The sequence below is a fragment of the Sciurus carolinensis genome, chromosome 9 (genome assembly GCF_902686445.1).
Source record: "Sciurus carolinensis chromosome 9, mSciCar1.2, whole genome shotgun sequence".
In the NCBI taxonomy this organism is placed as follows: Eukaryota; Metazoa; Chordata; class Mammalia; order Rodentia; family Sciuridae; genus Sciurus; species Sciurus carolinensis.
Window position 1 is genome coordinate 136,999,689 of NC_062221.1, and position 12,616 is coordinate 137,012,304.

A 12,616-nucleotide genomic window follows, 5' to 3' on the forward strand; every position below is an offset into this window, starting at 1 on the left:
TTGGTCTTTGGAGAAAAACATTTAATCTTTTTCTATTATGTATGATGCTACTTAGCTATAGTAGGGTTTTTGTAGCTGTTTATCTCAGATTGAGGAACTTTCCTTCCATGTTTAGTTTCCTGAGAGTTTTTAGTCTAAGCAGACATGGGATTTATAAATGATTCTCTGTTGAATTGATCTGTTGAATTGATCACCTGAGCTTTAATATGTTAATATGGTAAATTACCTTGACTTATTTTTTTCAAATTTGAATCCATCTTGCATTCTAGATATAAGCCCTACATAGTCATAATGTAGCATATTTTTACCTGTTATTGGATGACATTTGATAAAGTTTTTAGAATTTTCACATCTACATTCATTAGTAATATTTGTGGTTCTTTTTTAAATAATGTCTTTGTTTTGTTGATATCAGGATAATACTGATCTAATAAAATCATTTGAGGAAATATTCATTTTTTTCTTTTCTGGAAAAATCTCTAGAATTTTTACTATCTCTCTTAGCTGTTTAGTAGATTTCAAAGTTAATTCATTTGAATCTGATATTTCATTATAGAAAATTGAATATCTATGAATTCAATTTTATGAAAGATATAGGGATACTCAGTTCATCTATTTCTTATTTTTTCCATATTTTTAATTAGAGCCTTATATTTCTACATAATGGTAGGATTTGTTGTTACTTATTCACATATATGTACAACATAAAATTATAATTTGGCTAATATCATTAACCAGCATTTTCCTTGACCTCCTCTTACTCTTTCTTCCTGGTTCCTTTCCTCTCTTCTACTGATTTCCCTTTTATTTTCATAAGATCCTCCTCCACTTTTCTTTCCCTTTTTCCCCCTCTCGTTTCTACATATGAGAGAAAACACACAACTCTTGACTTCTTGAGTGTGGTTATTTTGTTTAACATAATGTTCTCAAGTTCCATTCATTTTTCTGCAAATGACATAATTTCATTCTTATTTATAGATGAATAAAACTTCATTGTGTATATGTAACACATTTATTGTTATCCATTCATTTGCTTCTTGGACACCTAGGCTGGTTCCACAGTTTGGCTATTGGGAATTGTGCTGCTTTAAACATGGACATACATTTGTCACTACAGTAGATGACTTCAATTCTGTAGAATAAATACTGAAGAGTGGGATAGCTAGGTCGTGTGGTGGTTCCATTACTAGTCTTTTAAGGGGCCTCCATACTGATTTTCACAGTGGTTTTTAAATCAGTACTGTGCAGTTGTCATATAATATGAAGTCAGGTATTGTGATGCCTCCCACATTGTTTTATTTGGTTTAGAATTTCTTTGGTTATTCTGGGTCTTTTTTTTTTTTTCTTCCAAATAAATTTTAGGACTGTTTTTTTTTTCTAATTCTGTAAAGCATGTCATTGGCATTATTATCGGGGCATTTAATCTATATATTGCTCTGGGTAGAATGCCATTATTAATTCTGCCTACCCATGAACATGGGAGATCTTTCCTTCTTCTGAGTTACTCTTTAATTTCTTTCTTTAAAGTTCCATAGATTTCATTGTAGGTGTCTTTCACCTCCCTGGTTACATTTATTCCCAGGGTTATTTTTCCTCTTTTCTTTTTCTTCTTTTCTTTCTTTCAGGGGTATTGTGAACAGGATTGTTTTCCTGACTTCTTTCTCAGCAGATTCACTATGGGTACGAAGGAAAGCTATTACCTATTTCTTCTTGAGTGAGCTTTGGTATTTTGGGTCTTTCAAGCAATTTTTCATTTCTTTTAAGTTGTTGTATTTATTGGCATATACTTTTTTAATATTCCCTCATTATCCTAAAATTTGCAGAATATATAGAGATATCAGCTCTCACATTCTTAGTATTGGTCATTTTTCTTGCCTTTTTTCTTTTTAATCTGACCACCAACATATAAATTTTTTCAATCCTTTTCAGAGAAGCAACTTTTGGTTTCACAGATTTCCTCCACTGTTTCCAGTTGACAATGTGCCAATTTGCACCTTAACCTATGCCATTTCATTCTAAATTAATATGTATATTTATAAAATGTATTTTCATACATGTGTCACATTTTCTTCTTTAGTTTTAACATGGAAAGTGAGCTCACCAGTTGAACACTTTCTTCATTTCCAATATAGGCCTTTGGAGCTATAAATCTCTCTCCCAAGTATAGCTTCAATGCTCTCCCCAAAATTCATTTTTTCTCCCTTTGGCAGCCCTGGGAATTGATCCAAAATTCCTACATATTATGTGCATATTTTTATTCTGTTTAAAAACTTTCTAATTTCCTTATGCTAATTTCCTTCTTTCTAATTTTTCTTCTACTTTTTATGGACATATGCATCATTTATAAGTGTTTTATTTAGTATCCAAATATTTGGTGATTTCCCAGGAATTTTATTGTTAGTGATTTCTAATTTAGTTCCGCTGTGATTAAAGAATGTACTCGATATGACTTGAAAAATTTAAAATTCATCTGAGACTTGCTTTGTTGCCCAGAATATAGTATATGTTAGTAAATATCTGTATATGCCGGAATATAATGCATATTATGATGTTGGATGTTCTTTATCTTAATGTCAATTGAGCCAGATGGCACACACCAGTAATTTCCACTACTCAGGAATCTGAGGTTGGAGGGTCACAAGTTCAAGGTCAGTCTGGGCAATTTAGTGAGAACATATCTCAAAATAAAATTTAAAATAGGGCCAGGGATGTGGTTCACTGGCAGAAACTTGCCTAGCATGTGTGAGGCCCTGGATTCTAACCCCAGTACCATTTTTAAAAAAGTCAATTTGGTCAAGTGTTCTTTGTTCTCACTGATTTTCTCTTTTCTACCAATTGTTGAAAGCAGGGTGTTTTAAATATCCAGCTACAATCCTGACGTATCAGTTCCTCCATGCAGTTCTGTCACCTTGTGTACCGTGCTTTGAAGTTCTGCTACAAGGTCATAAGCACTTGGAACAGGTGCAAATTCTTAACCTCAGATTCTTTTGCAGGCCTGGTAATACCGGATGTACTGTGCCCGTGATTGACAGCACAGCTGCTCAGTTCTTCCGGGTCTGTCTCACCTAGACCGGTTGGATTTGGCGAGCATGGTCTGCCTTTCCCCATCCTTTGACTTTCAGCCCCTTGCTGTGGACTGGATGTGCTCTGAATGTCCACCAGAGGTCCCTGCGTCGGATGGTTGGTTCCCAGTGTGGCAATGTGGACAGGAGGTGGAAGTTTTATGTGGTGGGCCAGGGAAGGTGGTAAGGTCTGGGGTGCTGCCCTTGGAATGGATTAATATGGTTCTAACAACACCCAGCTAGCTCCACCAGAGTGAGTTGTGTACAAAGAGCAAGACTTGCCCCTGAATCTCTCTGGCTTCCAGCCTCACCATGTGACTCCTGCACATGGTCATTTCTTTTCTATTTCTCTGCCCTGTTGCCCCTTGCTATGGGGTCTCACCAGATATTGAATAGAGGAAGTTTCTCACTCTTGGACTTTAACCTCCAAAAACATGAACTAAGTAAACCTTTTTTAAAAATAAAGTACTCAGCCTTGGGTGTTTCGTAACAGCAATAGAAGACAGACTAATATGCTGTTTGTATCTTTCTATTTAAAAGGTGTTTCTTTTAAGCAGTGTTGAATTCATTCTGGCAATGTCTGCCTTGTAAATGTTGGAAATTCTTAGGTTCAATTTTCTCATCTTACTATTTGATTTCTATTTTAACCACTGATCTTGGTTTCACTTTCTTATTATTTTCTTGTTGGTTTGGATTACTTTTTAAGGATTATATTCTTCTCCTTTGTTGGCTCATTATAACTCTCAGCTTGGTCATTTTAATAGGTGCTTTTGCCTTTGTCATCCACACCTATGGCCTATCACCTCTACACTCAGGTGACACCACAGAGCTCCACACAGTGAAAGATCCCTTCCCGTCCCACTCCATGCCTTGATGTGAATTTGAATGCCACCGGGCCACACGTTTGACTTCCCATGTCTTACAAACTCCACGAGACACCGTTATTATCCTTGTTTAAGCAGTCAAGTGTCTTTTAAAGGCTAGAGAAGGAGAGGTCAAGGGTTAGGGGATTCGTGTTAAAAGCCTCACCAAAATGTCCATGTCAAAGGTGGGGATGAGGAACTTGACCAGATTTCGAGGGCAGGAGAGGACTTGGTGGGATTCCTGCTCAAACAGGGCACCAGGAAACCAGGGGTGAGGCTGAGCTGGGAGGTTCGGCCATGTGAGATCCTCCTCCTCATCCACCCCATCGGGAAGGCCATTTTCACTGTTCCCACCAGGCAGCTGTGAAGGAAGCTGCCCTACAGATTCATGTGCAGATTTTCGTCCTCCACCCAGAGAAGGAGGCAGTGACCAGGCAGGGTGCTCCGAGCTGCTTCCAGCTTCCAAGGGCTTTCCTTCACCGCCTCAGGCACATCTCCAAAACCAAAACTTTGATTAGTGTATTTTTGTCCTTTGATTTTTTAATTTGCTTGGTTTGGGTTGGTTCAGATAAAAGATTTTTGCTCTCCTATCTTGGCTCTAAGTGGAAATCACAGCCAAATGCTGTCAACTGCCAGGAGGAGACACTAGCGCGGTGGATGGCTGTTTGCCAGGCAGCGCCTAGGGCTCGGGCCGGGGCAGCGCTGCGAGGGCAGCCCATCTACAGCCCCGCCTTTGGAGCAGCACGGGCAAGCCAATGTTTGCTGCTGGAACCAGGATGAGACTAGTGAGACACAGGAGAGCCTGGAATCTTGACCTAGTTCAGAGTTACTAAAAACTGACGAGAATAAGAATGTTTTGTCCTGCCAAAGAAAAGGCTATGATGTAATGGATTATTCCAGGAAAATTCCAGTTCCAATCTAGTGGGATGGTTAGAAGATGCCCTATGCGTGGGTGTTCACCCAGCCAAAACCTGCTCGCAACTGTCAGAAGGCGACGTGGGCATCCCACCCCTGTCCTGAGTGACCAGTTCTCCTGTGCTCGTCCACATACACAGGGCGAAACCAGACTCCAGTGCTCCCTTCAAGCACTCTGCAAGCAATCTAACGGGTCCCGGGGGGCGGGAGTACGCTCGGTGGTACAGCATGTAGCCTGCACCAGGCCGTGGCTTCAATCCCTAACACCAAAAAATAAACAAATAAACACAAACAAGGAAAGATCATTGCAATCGTAATGTGTCCATCATAGCGAGCACAGTTAAGTGAGAAAGGAAATTCCGCTCGGGCAACGCAGCTGCCTTCTTGTACGTTCAATCTGACACGGTGTGTGCGCCACCGACCCGCACGTCCCAGGACTTCCCTCAGCACCGTGGAGACAGCCATGGCCTGACTGCAGAAGGGACGGTGGCAGAGACGCCGTCACACTGAGGCAACTCCGCCCTCCAAAGCATTCAGCGCCATGCCAAAGAACACTTGCCTGACGAATTTAGAAAACAGCAGTTGGAACAGGAGTGAGCGTTTAATGCCTTTGTCTGACAGGTACCCAACATCGGGAATAAAGGATTAATAATTCAGATGTGTTGCATTTGCGATTGAAATTCCGGGTTTCTCTGAGTGGTGCTTTGTAGGCTCTAAATATACTCACATCACTGAAATGATCACTCTGCCAAGTCGAAGGCGCTCACTGCTTCTTTGTCAGGTTAGAAGTCCGTACACAATCTCATTTGCTTTACTTTAATGATTTGACATATCAAATTTTCATATCTCTTGATTAAAGTCGATCTTTCTCTGCCTTTCTTTGGTGCATTCCCGTACAGGTTTGGAATTCATGAGCACATCACGGAGATCAAGACAGTGTTGGGAAAACGACTAGGTGGCACAGTGAGTCCGTCTGACGTCTGGTGGCATCTATCAGAGATCCCGTGCTGGAATTCAGAAGCATCCTGGATTTGGCTCACGTTGTAATGTCTTCCAGGAGGCCCTCCTCACTGGCTGGAGACATTATTACAATCCCCCCGTCACCCCATGTATGAGACAGCAATCAAATTCGCTTTCCTTGTGGCCCTCCGTTCAGTTACGACAGTCTACCCAAGTATTTCAGGGCTGGGCTTTAAAAAACTAAAGCTCTGTTTGCTAACAGGAGTCCAACTGCGAGTCTGTTTTGCAAGGCTTTGGTAAATCTGTACAAGGACACAATATGTCCTGTATAGAAAGCCTCTGATGTGTGTGCAGCTCAGACTGTGTTTCTGGGTTAACTTGTAGCAATGACAACTTTAAAAAGTCACAATATGTTGTTAAAAGGAACATATTTCAACAACATGTGATGCAGTAAAAAATGTTAAAATAGCATTTTTCTTTCACAAGGAAAGCGGGGGTATTAGATTGATCCTGTCTCTACTGCAGTACACACGTGTTAAGTTTTCATCTCAGCTTAACTGTTTGTCTTTTTGTCTTCACCTTGTCTAGGATGGGGTCAGGGAAGGTCTGTTAGTCAGCTTTGTGCTACTGTGAGCAAAATAGCTGAGAAGAACAACGCAGAAGAAAAAAAGTTTATTTTGGGCTCATGGCTTCAGAGTTCAGTCCGTGACTAGCTGACCGCATTGCTCTGGGCCTGAGGTGAGGTGGTGCATCATGGCTGCAGGGCACAGTGGAAGAAAGCTGCTCAGCTGGTGGCAGCCAGGAAGCAGAGAGCCAAGTAGCCAGGGGCACAACATATTCTCCAAGGGCACGCCCCAGGGACCCACTTCCTTTGGCCATGCCACACATGCCTACGTAACCACCCAGTACTCCATTCCAGTTATTAATCCATGGATGAGCTTACGATCCTCTTGATCTAATCACTCCACCTCCAAAGGTTCCTGCATTGCCTTGTGAGCTTTCTAGGGGACCTCTCACATCCAAACTGTAGGGATGGCTGCAGGCAAATTCACAGGATGGGTGCACTCAAAGTTTGTCAATGTGTCAATTAGCAAAAAAGTACTGAGGTTGGGATACAGTTTAGAACCTACGAACTCGACAATCACTCCTCGCAAGTTTTGAGTTCCAACACCCTCAGAACCCTCAGGCGCTCTGAATGAAGCCCAGAGAAGGAGCACTTTGAAACCACCCACGATGCATTTTCAGGGACAGAATGAACTCAGGAAGGGGCTTTCATTGGTTGGGAGAGGCAGGGGCAGTGTACTATGGTCATTTTCCTCCCACTTACCCTGGCAGGGGACGAAGACTGAGGAGCTACTCACCGGCCTTGATGTGGACATCCTGACTTCTAATTTTCCCTGAAGGATTTTCGGCTGTGCAATAGTAAGTATTGTCATGGATTAAGGTGCTGAAGCTGGAAGGAGGGAAGGGGAAGATCTGGAGGGTGCCGTTGGGGTGGACGTGGCGGATCCCAGGGACGTCGTAGATCTCCTCGCCCGTCGCTAGGTACCATCTGAGGGTCACAGGAGGGATTCCTGCAGCCGGGCAGGGCACCAGCGTCCCCGAGGTGCTGGCGAACACTACCTCTTGCAGAGATGCATTGACGAAGTAGAGGCTGGAGTGGGGTTCTTCACCCAACACTGCAAGGAGACAACAGGAGAGCCGTGAGCACCACACGCACGCTGTCGGCCTGGCCTCCCAGGGCGTTCGGAGGAACCACCGTGAGTGCGACCAAAACCAGACAATGTCAAAGTGTTCAAAATACTCTGGACAGAGGCTGTGGCTGGAAAGCAAGGTGCCACCCAGTTTCGTATTTTGTATGCAAACTGGTCAATTCCCCTGGACCTCGTCTTTCGATAGTTGAGTAACTTAAGTGGGGTGCTGCCTGCCCTGCTCTGTCCCTATCGTTCTGGCCTTGACTGCACTTCACTCAGGTATTTTGTGTGCATTATTGTCTTTTTTCCCAGAAAGACATGAGCTTCATGGAGACAGAGTCCCAACTGCTCACACTGCTCCCTGGAGCAGGGAACCTAACTTCCAGGGGGCCCTCCAGGAAGAGAGGCCCAGCACATAGTGCCCGCAGCCAGGCGCCAGGACCAGATGCTCTGCCGACTAGGCGCACTGAGATCCAGCCCAGAAGGAAATTAGCTACGATTTTATAAAGTTAATATCGAAGACCACGTATGAAGCACTTTAAAAGCATGATCAGTTGTCAGAAAATAGAGTCAAATGAACAATGTACATTTTTGAAAGTTGATAACAACAGTAAAGAGAATCCCGACAAGACATCACCCGATCCCACCACCCACAGCTCCAGTCTTGATGGTCACATTTTCCCATCTGGTCCACCTGCCTGTGGCTTACCTGTGTATTACACTGGGTTAAAATGCACACACATTCAATGTGCCACTGCTGTGGACTCGGGTGACCTCATAGCACACGTATCACCCCAGTTCTATCACACTGCAGTAAGTGCATATCTGTGGGTGTACACATTCTATGATATGATTTCCAAAACTATTTTTCTGACCTTACGATTAAATGCTTTCGTTCTAACTCCTACAGATAAAATACCCGCAAGCCCGCGGCTACCCCTCCGTCTTTCCACTGCATTTATCCAGGGCCCACGTGGCACTTGGCAACACACACACACAACCACTGCCGACGTGAACAAATGAAACCAAGCTGCCAGGTTCCAGAAGTTAATAAATACAGAGGTTCATAACTGCAAGGAAGGCCTGCTTCTCAGACCCGCCTGCCCGCTGAGCTGCTGAGAGCAGGTGTGCGCCCAGTCATAGGCTCCTGAGAAAGAGGAGGGGTGGCAGGTACCAGGCGTCGGCCTGGTTGGCCGGAGGCTGAGGGGGGTTGGTGGTGCCTCACGCGCACGACCCAGTCCCAGACCGTTTCTCTGGCTCCCCTGAACAGCGGTTCACCAGGTAAGCACAGGTGCTTTGCAGAAGAGGACACGGTGTTCAGAGGGTGTCACCTGACCAAGGTCACAGGCCAGAAGGCGGCAGAACCATGGTGTCATCTTTCTGATGGAGGCTCCCTTTAGACTGGAGCTCGGGTGAGTGGGGCAGCTCCTCAGATTGGGTCAGGCCTGCCCCACCCAGCGGAGCCTTTCTCAGTGGGGGAGGGAGTGGATGGAGCCTCCTTGAACATGGCGACCGGGTCATAAGATGCGTGTGCCCGTTACGCATGTCCTTCACGCCCATGGTTTGGTAAGGAACAGATAAAGTCACCAGGACTTAAAAGGTGACAGGCCTGGATTGGAACAGCGAGGTATAACCAGCTGGCTCGCTCTGCGGGTAGCCGAGCCCTGGGGCACGGTAGCCAGAACGAGGGCCCGAGTCAGCGTGCTCTGTAGGACACAAGGCACGCTTGGCTGCCACTGAAGCAGACGCCGCGCGGCTCTCTGCAGGCCTTGGGTTTAGGGCCAAAGTCCCACCCCATGCACGCCCAGCTGCTGGAAATGCCTTCCGCCGAGCTTGGCACTGGGAGCAGGCCCCAGCCTTGGGATCTGCCTGGTCCAAGGACTGAGTGGTCAGAAGTGGGTGCAGAGGCTGGGCCTGAGTGTGAGTTCAGAACCACTCTGAAGGCGTGGCTGCCCTTGGCAGACCACCTTCTCTGCCCGTGCTGTCCTAGCTTCCTTCCTGATGCGCCTCCTGAGAACACACCCGCCAGGCCTGCTCCCAGCGCCCCCGCCATCTTTCCAGGGCACTGGACACACCAGCCAGGCTGTGCGGCTGTGCTGCCTACTACCTGTGGCCATGCATTTTTAATGTTAAGCGACACATTAAATTAGAGCCAACTAATGCCCATGTGAGTCCCTGCCAAGTCAGAAGAAATGAAAAGAAAAAAGGGAGTGTCCAATCTGGAATATCACTGGATGTGGAAGAGCGTTGTGAGCAGCATTCCTACACTGAATAAAGTCATGATGCGCCAAAGTGCTTGGGCTGTGATTCTCTGGGGACCCTCTGAATGAGGAGAGAGACGGTACGTAGCTCATTTTATGAACAAGCACTTCCATACGCGAAGCCAACATTTGCGTACAGTCGTGTGCTGCAGAAAGGTGCTCGGGTCAGTGGCTGGTGCTCGGGTCAGTGGCCGGTGCTCAGGTCAGTGACCGGCCAGGCGTACCTTGGTGGCTCCATGGATTTACCCCAGAGCTGGAAGTCCCATCCCTGGTGACTGCAGCCAGCCTGGGTGACAATGCAGGACATCACTGAGGTGTGGGTGGCGGGGCCATTGTCCACTGGACCAGCAGCAGTACAGAAGTCCAGCGCACGCTCCGTGCAGCGTGTGACGCTTGGTGACAATGACACTCGGGACGAGGGGTTTACGTAGCTGCTGTACACGTATGACTCTGTGAGAGGACAGGCCACGTGGGCCTCGTGGTTACTGCTGTCCTCTCTGCATCAAGCGGCTGCTTGGAGGGTCTGTGTCGCCCCATCCGGGTGCACTGACGCTCTGAGGGGTGATCGCACGGGCGCTGCCTCACCGTACCCCTCCCAACACACCCCCGTGCTAGTGGCTCGCGACTCTGCACGTGGATTTTTAGTAAAACTGAATACGCTAAAGGAGAAAGCTTGCTACCCAGCATATTGAAAATGTTTCATAAACGTTAGTTGATGAATTCACTGTCGTGACTCATTCCTTTTTCCACCTCATATTAATTGTGATATGGTGAAATCCCTGATAATTCATTCAGCTTTTGGAATGTTTTTGTTTTTTGGAATTTGTCTTCCACAAATTTAAATCTACTTTAAAAGTACAGGGATTCTCTCCCACAGCCAGGCAACTGGACATTGGTGGACATTGAGAGAGAAGGAGAGGTGTGGGCGAAAGCTGGGAGCAGAGGTCCTGGTGTAGAGGAGGGTCAGCAGATGTGGCGGAAGCTGCTCCCAGTGAGCCCTGCACAGGGACCACGTTCCCAGGTGGGAAAGCCCCCGGAAACAGTCCCTTTTCCTGCATGGGGGAAGCATCAGAGGCTCTTGCAGGTGAGTGCATTCTAATATATATATATATATTTTAATTAGGAAGAGGAAGAAAGGAAGGCATTTGGGAAAGCCTAGGTGGTTTTCAATGCCCATTCCACTCACGTTGCTTTACCACTCTACAATGTGACGGTGGCAGGGGTTCCAGGAACCGGATCCAGGGGCCCTCAATCACTGAACCAATTCCTCAGCACCCCCCAACCTTTTTCTAATTTTGAGATAGGGTTTTACTATGTTGCTTAAGGCCTCACTAAGTTGCTGAGGCTGGCCTTGAACTTGGGAACCTCCTGCCTCAGCCTCCTGAGCTACTAAGATTACAGGTGTGTGCCACCACGCCCAGCCACTCTGTGACTCTGTGTGTGTGGTACTTGGAATTAAGACCCAGGGCCTCACACAGCCTAGGAAAGCATAAAACCACATCTCCATTCCTTCTTTTCGGTTTCATTTTGAGACAGATCTTGCTAAGTTGCCCAGCCAGCCTTGAACTTGCGAAACTCCTCCCCTGGCCTCCAGAATAGCTGGGATTACAGGTGTGCACCAGCACCTGGCTGTTCTCGGATGTTTGACTAGTCACAGAGGCGTTCTCTACAGACACACTGAAGAGGTGACACCCTCTCTCTCACCTCTCTGCACCAGTTTCCTGACACAGCCGAGTCTCCTGTGTAAACTGTGATCCCAGCTCAGGCAGCAATGAGGAGTTGACCACCAGGGCCCAGGCTGACCACTGCTGAGCTGGACAGCGAGTGAGTGCCATTTGGAGGCACTCACTGTCATGACTCGTTCCTTTTCCCATCTCGTACTAACTGTGATGGAGAAACACACATTCCATAAAAGAGATCAAGCGTCCCCAATGCGAAGAGAGGAAGGAGGTCACCAGGTAGTAGTTGCTTTGTTGTTCTCCCCAAATAGAACGAAAGTTGTTAGCAACTTCATAAACCAGACCACGAAAATCATTGCCAGCTAAGAAATCAGTTCAGATCAGAACAGAGCTAATAGTTCAACACTGCAGTGCTCACTACAAATGAAAATGCTGATTGTAGCTCTATAATTTTACATTCGAGCTTTCTAAGAAACTGACATTACCCCAAACATATTGTTAGGAATGAGGTAACTGTCATTCTTCAAGGCTAATTAATTCCACCCAGATTTCTTTTCTTTCTTTTTTTTTTTTCTACAATACTCTTCTGTCAACTCAATGGTGGGTAATTTGAACTAAATACAACTTGGTCATGTTTGAATTTATCCTCCTCGATACTAAAAGTAGCCTTGTTAAGAAAAGCAAATCTTTGACAAGGCGAATGTATATAAGAGAGATTATTCAATTAAACGTACAGTGTGTTATTGAAAAACCCATTCCAAGAGCCAGCTTGTGAAATTATTTAAATGACTGCAGGAAGAGTGATAAATAATTATTGAACCCTGGTACAGAGAAGAGGGACCTCTGGGGGAGTCTGGTCACTTCTCCTTATCCTCTTTCAGGGCGTTTTACATTCAGTTTTCAACTTCACACCTCTGGGTTTAATAATGTGACATAAACTCATTTTGTAAGACACAGACATGTGGCCAGAGGGAAAGCCAATCTGACCACACTCCGAAGCTTTCGTTTCCTCCGTCTAAGGACCGCCCGTCTGCCTAAGTACTGGGACTTGGTAACACGCAGTGACCCTGCTCCTTCCTGGGCAGGCACAGACACCCCAGCATGGGTTGGTGGCGTGCAAGACGTCCCCTGGGAAGCCAGGGTTTAATGATGGAAAGCTCAGCGAAGTGTTGGGCACATTGT

General features: G+C 45.8%; 1 protein-coding gene and 1 pseudogene across 1 annotated transcript in view; both read right to left on the reverse strand.

Moving 5' to 3' along the window:
* Dscam (DS cell adhesion molecule) overlaps positions 1 to 12,616 on the reverse strand; it is a 665,830-nt gene that overhangs the window by 542,113 nt on the left and 111,101 nt on the right. Inside the window, exon 2 of the mRNA XM_047564141.1 lies at positions 7,162 to 7,479. Within this exon, the coding sequence (XP_047420097.1) occupies positions 7,162 to 7,479 (318 nt within the window). The remainder of the gene's footprint in view (positions 1 to 7,161; positions 7,480 to 12,616) is intronic.
* LOC124992793 (protein FAM32A-like) overlaps positions 9,088 to 12,616 on the reverse strand; it is an 88,354-nt pseudogene continuing 84,825 nt past the window's right edge.